General features: G+C 47.2%; 1 protein-coding gene across 5 annotated transcripts in view; it reads left to right on the top strand.

Moving 5' to 3' along the window:
* The window catches only part of robo3 (roundabout, axon guidance receptor, homolog 3 (Drosophila)), a 67,583-nt gene that overhangs the window by 25,060 nt on the left and 30,023 nt on the right, over positions 1-12,500 (top strand). For 3 of the 5 annotated variants that reach the window (XM_031572187.1, XM_031572189.1, XM_031572186.1), the window contains exons 3-7: positions 5,190-5,347; positions 5,992-6,112; positions 6,584-6,722; positions 6,838-6,965; positions 7,680-7,691. In XM_031572187.1, coding sequence (XP_031428047.1) covers positions 5,190-5,347; positions 5,992-6,112; positions 6,584-6,722; positions 6,838-6,965; positions 7,680-7,691 — 558 coding nt within the window. The remainder of the gene's footprint in view (positions 1-5,189; positions 5,348-5,991; positions 6,113-6,583; positions 6,723-6,837; positions 6,966-7,679; positions 7,692-12,500) is intronic. The other 2 variants (XM_031572190.1, XM_031572188.1) reach the window with 1 other exon arrangement.

The following is a 12,500-nucleotide window of genomic DNA, read 5'->3' as shown; positions in this document are numbered from 1 at the left end:
GGCGTGGGAAATCGAGGACAGCCTCATCTTCATGTATTGGGTGTGAGCAGTATTAAAGATCGGTCAAAAGGAATTACCTGACTTGCCACCCAATTACATATTAGCCTGTAGAATTGATCTTGGAATCATGGATTCCTCGCCTGCGTCTGCCATTGCTTGTCAATATGTATTACTGAACAGCAATACAACATGTTCCAGGGCAGCACAGAATTGATGCGTAGTTCAGTTTTTATCTTTTTTAAGATGGCTGTATGAGCCATTAAATAGTTTTTAATTACTGGTTTGTTTCTTTTTGTTTTGTCCAGATGGCTGCAGTACAGTGAACTAGGTATATTATAGCACCGAAACAGATTACTTAACAGGTGGGTGGAGGTTTGAAGACTGTTTAGGTTATTGTGATATCTTAATTTGAATTTTTTTGCACAGCTGAAAAGCTTGTGAAGTGCTTATGTCGCTAAATAAACCCCACACAGGAACAGATGGATGTTTAAGGGTGTATGGCCGTGTTGCACAGGCAGGTGGGCACTCTGATTTTATTCTGCAAACTGCTATGAGGAACACAGAACATGGATCATACACTAAACATTTCATTAGTTAGAGGCTTCTCAAAACACAGCGCACTGACCATCTGCATAATGAAATGACCGTGATTAAATCAATAACGCTGGGTGAAGGGAAAAATGTTTCTATTGTCTTTGATTTAGCATTGAGTGTGTACGCGGCAGATTGTTTCGTATGAGTGCCATAAACACACTCCGACAGACGAAACGCCGGCCGCCAATCCTGAGCTCGAGATCCGCAACATAAACCTTTCAGCTCGGAGCATAGCTCGTTTGTCATTCCCCTCCCGTCGTCAGAGTATATTTTATTCATGAGCCTTTAAAAACGACTGTGGTGGCTAAACGAATCCTCTTATGAGCGCTTGATAATCACGATCAACTACTGAAATTAAACGTGAGCTGGCGCATTACTCTGAGTGTGTGTGTGTGTGTGTGTGTGTATGGTAAAGGAAAGCCAGAAATAAAAGAGCAGGATTTGAAAAGGCGTGATATGCTCTTTTTAATCAATCAGAATTTATACTGATTCATAGATGAGCCCATGAATACAGAATACAAGCTGGATGATTTGATAGTAGTTGCTGCATCATTTAGACCCCGATAAAAATAATACTAATAGCACAATATTAACATAGCTCACTGATATTTCATTTATTTACTCATATGCTTAAGTTAAGCTGAAATGCATGCAAACTTTACACAAATGTAGATAAACGTCACGGTGAAGTTGGCTGCCTTTTTCTAAGACCTACAAAAATGCAGATCTTTGTCTGGGATGATGAGGAGAGGTTACCGGAGGTGGCAAAAGGGGGCTTCTAATTGAAGTGGCCTTCAGGGGGAGGGGGGTGGATTATGCCGGCTTTGTTGCCCCTTGGAGGAGAGCTTCCCCTGAGGCTGGCACACTGGGGTCAGAGGTTATGGGTTTAATCCGCCCCACGGCTCCGCTGGTGCCAAGGCCTAATCACGCATGATGAGGTGGCTGTGTGTGTGTGTGTGTGTGTGTGTGTGTGTGGGGGGGGGGGGGGGGGGGGGTCTGACCAGCAGGCACAGGCCCAAGATTGAAAGAGGAACTCAAGTCATATTTGTGGCACAGATTGGCGATGCTGTATTCCTGATCTGATCTGAATCTGTTATATCTGATCTGAGTTCCTCTTTGGAGTTGCTCCACGGATCAGAGCAAGATGCAGGGTGCTGTTGTTATGGATCGCTTCAGTAAACTATCTGTGAGGCCTCTGTGTTACTGCAGCGTTTCACCCAGTCATGTGTTGGAGACGGCCGCTGGTAGTCTATGAGTGGCCAGCGTGACCAGAATTGAAATTAAATGAAATTAATTATAATGGCCAGAGGGGGGTGCCTCCTTGTTTTCTGCATTGATGAGCTGGAGTGCCAGACCAGTGAAGTATGTACGTATGGCGTCATAAGATGTGATAGGCTTGAGATTATATGGTAGATACGACCCTGTTAGGAGGTATTGTGACCATAAGTATGGTCTAATGCTATAGATTACTATTGCCCATAGGTCATACAGATTGCTTGAGTAAGATAACGAACGCTTAAGAAAATTAGATAATGTAGTTATGTTGTTGAATTTTATAGGCAATTCTCTGAGGAGAATGGATTGTTATGCTTTTAGATTTGAAAGGTAGATTGTGACGACAGTGACTCATACGGCTTCAGTAACTACGCCGTGATGCTCTTCAGTAACTACGCCGTGATGCTCTTCAGTAACTATGCCGTGATGCTCTTAAAGTAAGGTTGTGCTCAAATGAAGAATGCCCTGTCATCTCTCGGAGATGGCTTCCAGAGATGGCTGCCGTTGGTTGCATCGAGTCCAGGAGAAGTGAACACGTGCGGTGTGGTTAGCAGAGGCTATTGTTTATTGACTTGTGGTGTAATGTGAAACAGTCTTAATGTAGCATGTCTGTTCAGGACATACAAATGGACATGGGCTATTGGAACTGAAACTAAATAAAAACATATATAGCCTTCTGAAGTACAATACATTACAGTACTGTACATCATCTTGTAACATTTATAAGCTGTGAAGGGGAGCAACAGTGGCATGGCAGTAGCACATCCTGAGTTGTAGGAATTATTATTTGAATATTTGAATACTAACCAAATAATTTTCAGTATTTTTCATTATTTTGTAATGAGACACTGCAGGCAGGCAGGATGTGGAGCTGGCATTTAAAGTAATCACAACGCACACACACACAGACTTACAGGCCCGATCTGAACTGACTCTGGGACAGTGTGGCTGGGATCGGGGGGGCACAGGCTGCAGCAGCCGTCTAGGGAGGCGTCCTTAAGAGGCTGCGGGGAGGCCACCCACTGAAGGCTGGTCATATCCACTGGTTTTGTTGTGGGGCCTCTTTCATTAGTGGGGCCACATTAATCAGACTGGACTGAGGCGCCCTCCCACTGGGGTGACTTTGTGGTGACATTAGCTCTGTAATTCAAGCCTAATGGCCATCTATCCTCCCCCAAAGAGTCAGACAGCTCCCACACATGCTCTCTCTCTCTCTGTGTGTGTGTGGTGTGTGTGTGTGTGTCTGTGTCTATGTGTGTGTGTGTGTGTGTGTGTGTGCGATAGTGAGTGTGAGTGTGTGTGTGTGTGTGTGTGTGTGTGTGTGTGTGTGTGTGCGATAGTGAGTGTGAGTGTGAGTGTGAGTGTGTGTGTGTGTGTGTGTGTGTGTGTGTGTGTGTGTGTGTGTGTGTGTGTATGAGAGAGACAGAGATAAATAGAGAGTGAAAGAAACCCTTACACTGTAGATATCCCCAGGTGAATAGACTTTCTCACAGTCCTCCACACACTTGTGTTGTCTATCAGCAGCGTGTGTTTTGACATAAGAGCCTCTCTAAGAGGCTCAGGACAACCTTGAGATATTGAGATATGAGTTGTGCTCAACAGACTTCACTCAACGGATATTTTACAGCTCACAGAACTTTCAACCCCCCCCCCCCCCAAAGACTCGGCACCTGTACATGAAAACAAACAAGGCCTGCATCTGACACTGGCTGAAATAAAACAACCAACTGTCAGTCCCAGTCTTACTCCTGCAGTCTGCCAACAGCAATCCCTTCTGAAGACACAGTATAGCCAGAGGGAGGGTACGCGCTATGCATTACTTTTATCCTTTGCTTTTATAGAAATCACAGATGGTAATGAGGTTTGCTCAGGCTCGGCCTGTGGAAACACAGCCTTGGTGTGCGTATTGGGGACGTGTCAAAAGATTACTGATCATTTGCGGCGCCTCTACCGTCTTCATTCATTATTTAAATATTTCCAAGCCTTCATGTTCAAATATTAAATTCTGAAGTAGGCTCAGAACACATTTAGGAAGGAGAGGAAGAAAAAAATAAAAAAAGTTTGGAGTTGAATTAAGGGTAGTGAACTTCAAGACACTTTTGATGTGTGTGTGTGTGTGTGTTTTTTTTTAAAGATAAAGTTATGAGTAAGAAAACTTTCTGTCTTTTGCAGGGGGATGGTGATAGGTCAACCTATAGTAGGCTTTACTTTGAGTTGAGCTGACGTGTGAATTTGGGGCATCTGTTTTCAAAGTCAACGTATGAAAGCGCGTGGGCGAGCGAGAGAGAGAGAGGCTCAAACGTGTGCCTTAGGGGTAGCGACTTCACCACATGGACCCGTCTGCCTGTGACCCCACTCAGACCAAACAACACATGAATTATTCACGCCTCGGAGTCTGTCTGCCTCTTTCACCGCGGCCAGATTAAGCAAAGATGCTCTCGGTGCTGGACGAGCAACCAGCAGTATTTTGTGGGATTAGACAAGCAGTAACTCGCCCTCCTTGTTCTACTGACAGCTGCACGCTGGTGAATGCGATGCTGTCTCAGCCTGGGTTTCTGCGGTTTAAAACTCGACCACTGACGTCCTTTTTCACAGGGCGTCTGTTCGGTGTAATACATTAAATAGTCGAGTGCAAGACTGCAAAGAGCGGCTCTTCATAAACTGGACCCTGACACACACCGTGTGCGCGGCTCAGGTTAGGGCGTCAGTGCCGATTGGAAATGTGCAGACTGAAATGACTATTGACTGGTGTGCAATCTGGGCGCTACGGACTCCGGTAGATTAGATTAATAGACGTGGTGGTGCAGAAGAATCCGATAAATTGCAATAAAATGAAAATCTAGATTGTGGGTCTAACCAGTGGCATCTAACCTTGCAGGGCTGAGAAGGGCAACTGGAGGTTAGTCTGCTTCTGCTGTGGCAGAGGAATGGCACACTACTTAACACTGATAGTGATCGTTCTGTTTGTGGAGACTGTTGTGTGTGTGTGTGTGTGTGTGTATGTGTGTGTGTGTGTATAGGAGAGATAGAGTAAGTGAGGGAATTGGCAACCATGTCTGTAAGAATTTGTGTAATTACATTTCTCACTTTAAGTGAGGGTTGATTGAAACTATTCATTATGATTCATTATGTAGTGAGTCCATTTAAAGACAGACAGTGACTGTGCATTTCTTCTGTTTCAATGTTGATACAAATTATTGTCATTTTCAAGAACCTAACCACACTGCTCTCCCTCTCTCTCTCTCTCTCTCTCTCCCTCTCTCTCTCTCTCTCTCCCTCTCTCCCTCCCTCTCTCTCTCCCTCCCTCTATCTCTCCCCAGTCCTGCGTGATGATTTCCGTCAGAGCCCGAGTGACGTGGTGGTGGCCGCGGGCGAGCCGGCGGTGATGGAGTGCATCCCGCCCCGCGGCCACCCCGAGCCCACCATCTCCTGGAAGAAGAACAACGTGCGCGTCAACGACAAGGAGGAGAGGATCACGGTGAGTCGGCCCCGCGCCGTGCCCTGCGAGCTCACACCCGTCATGTCCAATCTGTCTCTCAGTGCGGCTTTTGAGTCTGAAAGGGCAAAAGGATCATGTTGAGTCAGCTACGTACGTACATCCAGGGCATAGAAAAGAGTGCAGTGGACACAAACGCTGTTATTCTGAGGTTAGAGCTTCCTACTTCGATAGGATGCTTGGCACTACTCGGCAACCTAAATGCAGCCCTAAATAATTAAATGCTGATTACATGGTAATGGAATGACCATATATTGAAAACATCCCACAAACACCCTAGTGGGGTAAAGATCGGTTAATTCAATTCATTCGTCTGCTGAGTGTTGCTGTTTTCTACATCTATGATCAGCTTTCTCTTTCCCCCAAGAGCTCTAATAAGTCACTCACAGTTTTCTCCTGACTGCATTTATGGCTCCGATGTACTGTATTTACAACACACATGATAAACGCTTATCTGAAATATGGCTATCCGGTATAATTCTGACGCAGGTTTTCTCATGTTGGTGTGGTGGTTTTCAGGAGAGGGGCCTGTGTTGGACAGTGGGAGATGTGTGCTTGCACTGCTAGTCACAGGCGTGGGGCTCCGCACTGATTGGTTGTTGTTTTATTTCGTTGATTGCCTCCAGGTCCGTGGTGGGAAGCTAATGATCTCCAACACGCGGAAGAGTGACGCAGGGATGTACGTGTGTGTGGGAACAAATATGGTGGGCGAGAGGGACAGTGACCCTGCAGAGTTGGTGGTTTTCGGTGAGATGTCGTCGTCTCTCTCTCTCTCTCTCTCTCTCTCTCTCTCTCTCTCTCTCTCTCTCTCTCTCTCTCTCTCTGTATCTCGCTCTCTCTCTGTATCTCAGTTCATTTTCCAATAAACTCTGTTGGCATGTGACAAATACACATATTTGCATTGCCAAAGCGATTGCTGCTACTAATGATAAAATGATGCTAATAATCTCTCTTTTCCTTGTATTCTCTCTCTCTTCTCTCTAACTCTCTTCGTTCTTTTTTATTGCTATTGGCATTGGCAGCAGAAACACATCCATATTCATGTCACCAAAGCTTTGCCAAGACCCCACTAGCCAGTATATATAAGTCTCTGCTGCAGCAGCTACTAGTTATATCCCACTCTCTCTCTCTCTCTCTCTCTCTCTCTCCATCTCTCTCTCTCTCTCATCCTCATGTGAGCATTCCCATGTAAGCTTGTGTCATTTTCTCCTCCACCAGAGCGTCCCATGTTTGTACGCAGACCGGTGAACCAGGCAGTGCTGGCGGATGACACTGTGGACTTCCTGTGCGAAGTGCAGGGCGACCCCACCCCTACCGTACGCTGGCGCAAAGAGGAGGGGGACCTGCCACGTGGGAGGTATGACAGACAGCCCCCCTGACCAATGGTCTGACAGAATGGAGATTGAGGTTCGGCCAATCAGGGATGGTACAGCAAAACAGTGAGGGTGTTCTGTTCTATGTGTCTCCGGCAGATCCGAGATCAGGAGTGACAGCAGCCTGCGTCTGACTAATGTGCGAGCCGAGGACGAGGGCACGTACACCTGCGTGTCTGAGAACAGCGTGGGGAAGACAGAGGCCACCGGAATACTCCAGGTCCATGGTAAGAGCTCACAAACACACATGGTCTGCACCCACAACACTGAAGGAGGTATATTCTCTTACCAGTATATATAAATGAATTGTATCAGTGGGCTTTTAATTCATGCATCGGCATGCTTCACTGTGCTCCAAAGTTCTTTGTTTAGTTCCACTCTCACCGGCACACTGTCACATCAAATGTTACTCCCTATTTTTATCCATGTAAGCCAAGCTGGCACCTTGAAGCCGTGATCCACTCTCCGTAATGGTATAGGCCTCGATGTTAATGCACATTTGGAGCGTTACGCACAACTAATGAGAACTGATGCCAAGTTTTTTTTTTTTTTTTGGGTCGCTCCTCACTGGAGATTATTCCTTGTGACAGCTGTTTGGGGATGATTTAGCTGGTGGAGTGGCCTTGCAATATTAATGGGCCACAGTGGTGCAAGTGTGCAGTCTGATGAGGCTCACATCCCTCACCTCTCTGCCTTACAGTAATCACCGTTCCCCACCACGCAGCTCTGCATGTTAACACACCCCCCCCTGCCGCACTCACGGTCAAGCTGGCCATTTTTACTCTAGCGTCCCTTGCTTTCGGTCGTGTGTGTTTTTGTTTCTTGCAAACTCATTCCATCCCATCTCAAGTGTACTCATGTTTTTTCTTGTTTTTCTCTGTCTCATTCTCTCTCTCTCTCCCTCCCTCCATCCCTCCATCTCTCCTTTGCCATCATTCTAGTGGGCTCATCTCGTAAGTAATCATTTCATCTCATCTTATGCTCAGTGTGTGTTGTGTGCATGTTGAGGGTAAGTTGTGTGTGTGCCTGTGCGTGTGTGTGTGTGTGTGTGTTTGTGTGTACGGGGAAGATTGTACTGAATGTAATCACTCATGACAAGGTCGTGCCTTTTTTCTTTTCTGGGTTGGTGCCGAGGTGGGGGTGGGGGGTGGGGGGGGGGGGGGGGTGGATGGGGTTGAGGATTTCAGCGATCAATTATGATTGGCAGCCCACTTCAGGGGATCATCAGGAAGATGAAAGTAGCGCAGCGATCAACCGTGCAGTCATGTTAGTCAGAAGTCAGTCAGTGTATGTCGTGACTAATAATGCGCAGAGGAGAGTGGACCCAGCAGCACTCACTTCTGCACGACACTGTCACCTTAACAGCTCACAGGCAGCACACTAAAGAACATTGGACTCGGGGCGCTGTGAAAGGACAGTAGTCAGTCATGGATGTCGTCAGCTGTGGGCCAGCGGTTAATTTACTCTTGGCTCCGTATCTGTGGAGGAGCAGGAGTGACCTCCAGATATTAAGCGGTGACCCTGACGCACAGAAGTGACTGCAGAGCGAGGCAGGCAGGCAGGCAGGCAGGCAGGCAGGCCATAAATACAGGCGAGGTAGCGTAGGTGAGGGTCAGGAGCTGTCTCCCGGCACAGTCAACGGCCTTCAGTGAAGAAGGTGAAGAGCCCGGTGAACAAAAGAAGCAGGCGCTTAGTGGAGTCTTTTCAGACCTGTGTTAGGTTTTTAGCCTTGTGTGTGAGGCAGTTAGTTCTCTCTCTCTCTCTCTCTCTCTCTCTCTCCCTCTCCCTGTTTCTCTCTCTCTCTCTCTCTCTCTCCCTCTCCCTGTTTCTCTCTCTCACTCTCCCCTGTCTGTCTCTCCCCCCCTCTCTCTCCCTCTCTCTCTCTCTCTCTCTCTCTCTCCCTCTCTTTCTCTCCCTCTCTTTCTCTCTCTCTATTACCTTCTCCATTCATTCTTTAGCTCTCTTTCCGCCTCTCGTTTCTCCTCCCTTGTCTTTCTATCTGTCTGGGTGGTGTGTTTTGACAGTTTGGTCATCATGAATCCTAATTGGGTTTTAATGGCTGTGTACTGAATAGTTTAGATGATAGACTTAGATGACACCAACATCTGTGACTGCAGGAAGACACATTTAAATAGAACAGAAAGAGAGAGAGAGAGACAGTGTGTGTGAGAGAGAAAGAGAGAGGGAGAAAGAGAGAGAGAGATACAGATTAGAATGAATATCCAATTTGACCCAAGAGAGGCTGTGTTTTGGAGAATTTGTCTGTAGGGAGGCAGTTGTATGGCCATATTAGCTGTCAGCAGTCTACTTCCTGACTGTCCTCATTTACCAGCATGTCTAAAGGCTGGGACTGTAGGTCTGGCATGGCACCTTTTTAAAAGGACGACTTAGCATCGTGGCTACATGTTTATTAATAGGAGTGCAACAGTCACAAAATGTGGATCTGATACTTCTACCATTGTGATCTATGTGTTATCACAGCAGTCGGGATACTATTCTTAAGGGAATGCAGTATCTGCTTTGATGCTCAGCTTTGATTCCCATTATTATCCATTTCAAAGCCATTTTTTGCACATCTTATAATTTGTCTAGCTATAACACATCTGCGGGGTTCATGCAAGCCTACGAGCTATACACATAAGAAATGACAAAGTAACCATGTTTGATTAAGTAAAATATGTTGTGCTTAAATAATTAGCAAGGATACAGCACGTTTAGCTGTAGTGTTGTCTAACATGGAATGTCTAACAGCTGGACTTGCTCTGTAACTGCCAGCGTAGCTAATTTAGCTCCTCTGGAGAGTCATACAGTGTGTGTATAGCTTCATGATGCAATTACATACTGCCCACACAGCACCTAACACCAGAACCAATGTGGCCTTGATCCAGAGTATTTCTGTTCTAGAATGATCTGCTAACGGTGTGTGTGATCCACCATGAGCCTTTCTTCCATCATCCTTCCATCCCTGTTGTAGATGCTAATGTTTTATTTTCCATGTCCTCCTACACTCCCAGCTGAAGCCTACTGCTGTGCTGAAAGATTCCCTTCAGTAGCAATTATTCACTGTCACCTAAGGGCTGAGAGCTGCATGACTTCAGCGCTGCTGTCACTGCCTATTTATCATCATGTAGCGCTGCGGGTAGTCGATCGAGATTGAAGAGAACTAATCAGAGGATCGCATGTAGGTGTGTGGATCACACAGGTTGTACCGTTAGTTACATGTGATCCGTCTTGACCACAGGTTATTGGATATCCCAGACCTTTTGTTATGATGGTGGTGCTCTTACATAAAATGAGAGGTATTCCGGGCAATTGGGTAAATATTTCAGCACTGTTGCATCAGGCAGGCTGAGGGCGTGATGGGATCAATAAGGACGTGGCCCTGCAGATGGATGCTCAGGGCTGGGGAATTGGATTCATTAGGCCTCCTGGTTGGTTTGCTGTGGGTGTTGTGTGTCGCGTGGTTGTCCACATTATAGACAGGCAGGGTGTGCTTCGGCCCTGGCCTGCGGGCCAAAGGGCCTGAGGGCTGCTTAACCCCAGCACTCTGACCTCATGGCCCTCTCATGTGGACCTCACAGCCTTCCCTCCTCCTCCTTCACCTCCACCTTTAAGCTTTTTCGGCTCAACAAGAGGCCTCTTAGTAAGTCAACGGGATCACCTAGAAGATAGCAGAGTGATAGAGAGGAGATAGCAGAGTGAGAGAGCAGCTTTGTAAGGCTGGTGTGGGGTCCTGCTGGATCCGTGCCTCATTCAGAATAGATCCGGTTCCAGTTCCAGATCGGGTCAACACTCAGCTGTCATCTTCAAAGTGATGTTTGGAGGCTAAATTCTTGAGAGATTACACAACTCTTTGCAGATATGAACGAGGGGTTTGGTGGAATGCACTGAAAAAAGAAGACTTCAAATCCAATTGTAAATCATGTTGAATTGACACGTTTGTGTTATTATTAGGTATTTATAGGTATACATATTTCAGTCATTGTCTACTAGAAAATGTACATTTTGCACAGACGGAGGGGCAGAAAAGAGGTTTCTTTAATTCCGAGTGTAAAGCGTTTTCTTGGAGCGGAGTGTGTGACGTGCCGCAGTGCGGTGATGAATGGAGGGGAGGTGTAAGGGTCGCTGAAGGAGACGTGCGGTTGGGGTGTTAATGTGGGGTGTCAGTGCTCCCTCCAATCACGGGTGAGAGTGAAGAAGCAGCACACCGAGAGGACAGAAGGATGAGGAATCAATTAGCTGCCGAAGGTCAAAGGTGACAGCGCAGTGCGTGCACGTGATAAAGGGCAATCGCACACGGCTGCGATCAATAATGTTTAGGACAAAAGGGTGGGGGGGTGGGCTGGGGGGGTGCTGAAGCATGTGTGTGGGTCTGTCTGTCTGTGGGTTTTTGTGTGTGTATGTGTGTGTGTGTGTCTTTCTGTCTGACTGTGCATCTGCATGTGTGTGTGTGTGTGTGCGGATGCATAGTCAGACAGAAACACATGTGTATTTGTGAAAGAGAGAGTGTGAAAGAGAGAGAGTGTGTGTGGTTGTGTGTGTGTGTGTGCTAATTAGTCTGTGTGTGTGTGTGTGTGTGTGTGTGTGTGTGTGTGTGTGTGTGTGTGCATGGGATGGCAGCTTATGTTTTTATGCTGGAGACACTTAACCCGGTCCTTCCAGTGACCTGCGAGGCTCAGGTCACAAGAGTGCACCTCCATCACGGAGGTCCATCCTCTCCCAGATGCTCCCACTCTGTGTCCCTCCGTGTGGGGCTGCCTGAGGGGGAGATAAGGCCACCATGATTACAATATCCATCTTACAGACACCATCGATCACTCACTCAGAGGAGGCCAGCGCAGGGGACCGGAGCCCGGAGCCCAGACACACATACACGGGCCCCTGCCTTCTCTGGGGCTGGCATAGCAGTGGTGTCCTCACCGAGAGTCAGAAAGAGAGAGGGAGAGAAGGAGAGAAAGCGAGGAGGAGAGAAAGAGAGAGGGAGAGAAAGAGAGAAGGAGAGAAAGAGAGGAGGAGAGAAAGAGAGAGGAAGAGAAAGGGAGAGTAAGAGAGAAGGACAGAAAGACGGAAGGAGAGGGGGAGAGAAAGAGACAGGGAGAGAAATAGAGAAAGAGAGAGGGTAAGAAAGAGAGAGGGAGAGAAGGATGAATAAAAAGGCTGTGAGAGGGGGAAAACCAGAAGCTTTGAGCCTAGACGGACAAGAGCCCACTCTGGAACTGTCATAACATTGGTTTCCTCACAGACAAACGGGCCGAGAGAGAGAGAGAAGGAGAAGGAGAGAACCAGGAGCACTGAGCCTTAACAAACAACGGCTCTCCCTGCTGGGTTTCTCACTGACAAAAAGAGAAAAAGATAGATGGACAGATAGGTTGAGAGAGAGAGAGAGAGAGAGAGAGAGACATTGATTGAGAGAGAGGCTGCCTTATGGAGAGACTGTTAGCCCACGTCATACTCATGGAAGCCCTGAGGGCCGATTTTTCCTGCTGCGGTTCAAGCACCTATTAGTTAAATCTGCCTGGGAGGGATACTGTATGCTCCAGGTCCTCCACGCTAATCCGCTTGTGCTATCTAACCGGCTGCTCGGGTACTACAGCAGACCAGTGTTGTGTGGGGGTACTTAAGCAGACTAGTGTTGTATGGGGGTACTTCAGCAGACCAGTGTTGTATGGGGGTACTTCAGCAGACCAGTGTTGTATGGGGTTTTGAGCCCTGTTCTCATTCACAGAGAGGGTTATAAAGCCAGAACAACAGCTTCTGGAAAG

Source organism: Clupea harengus, chromosome 8 (genome assembly GCF_900700415.2).
Source record: "Clupea harengus chromosome 8, Ch_v2.0.2, whole genome shotgun sequence".
Taxonomy (NCBI): domain Eukaryota; kingdom Metazoa; phylum Chordata; class Actinopteri; order Clupeiformes; family Clupeidae; genus Clupea; species Clupea harengus.
This window is presented reverse-complemented; position numbering and strand designations above follow the sequence as displayed.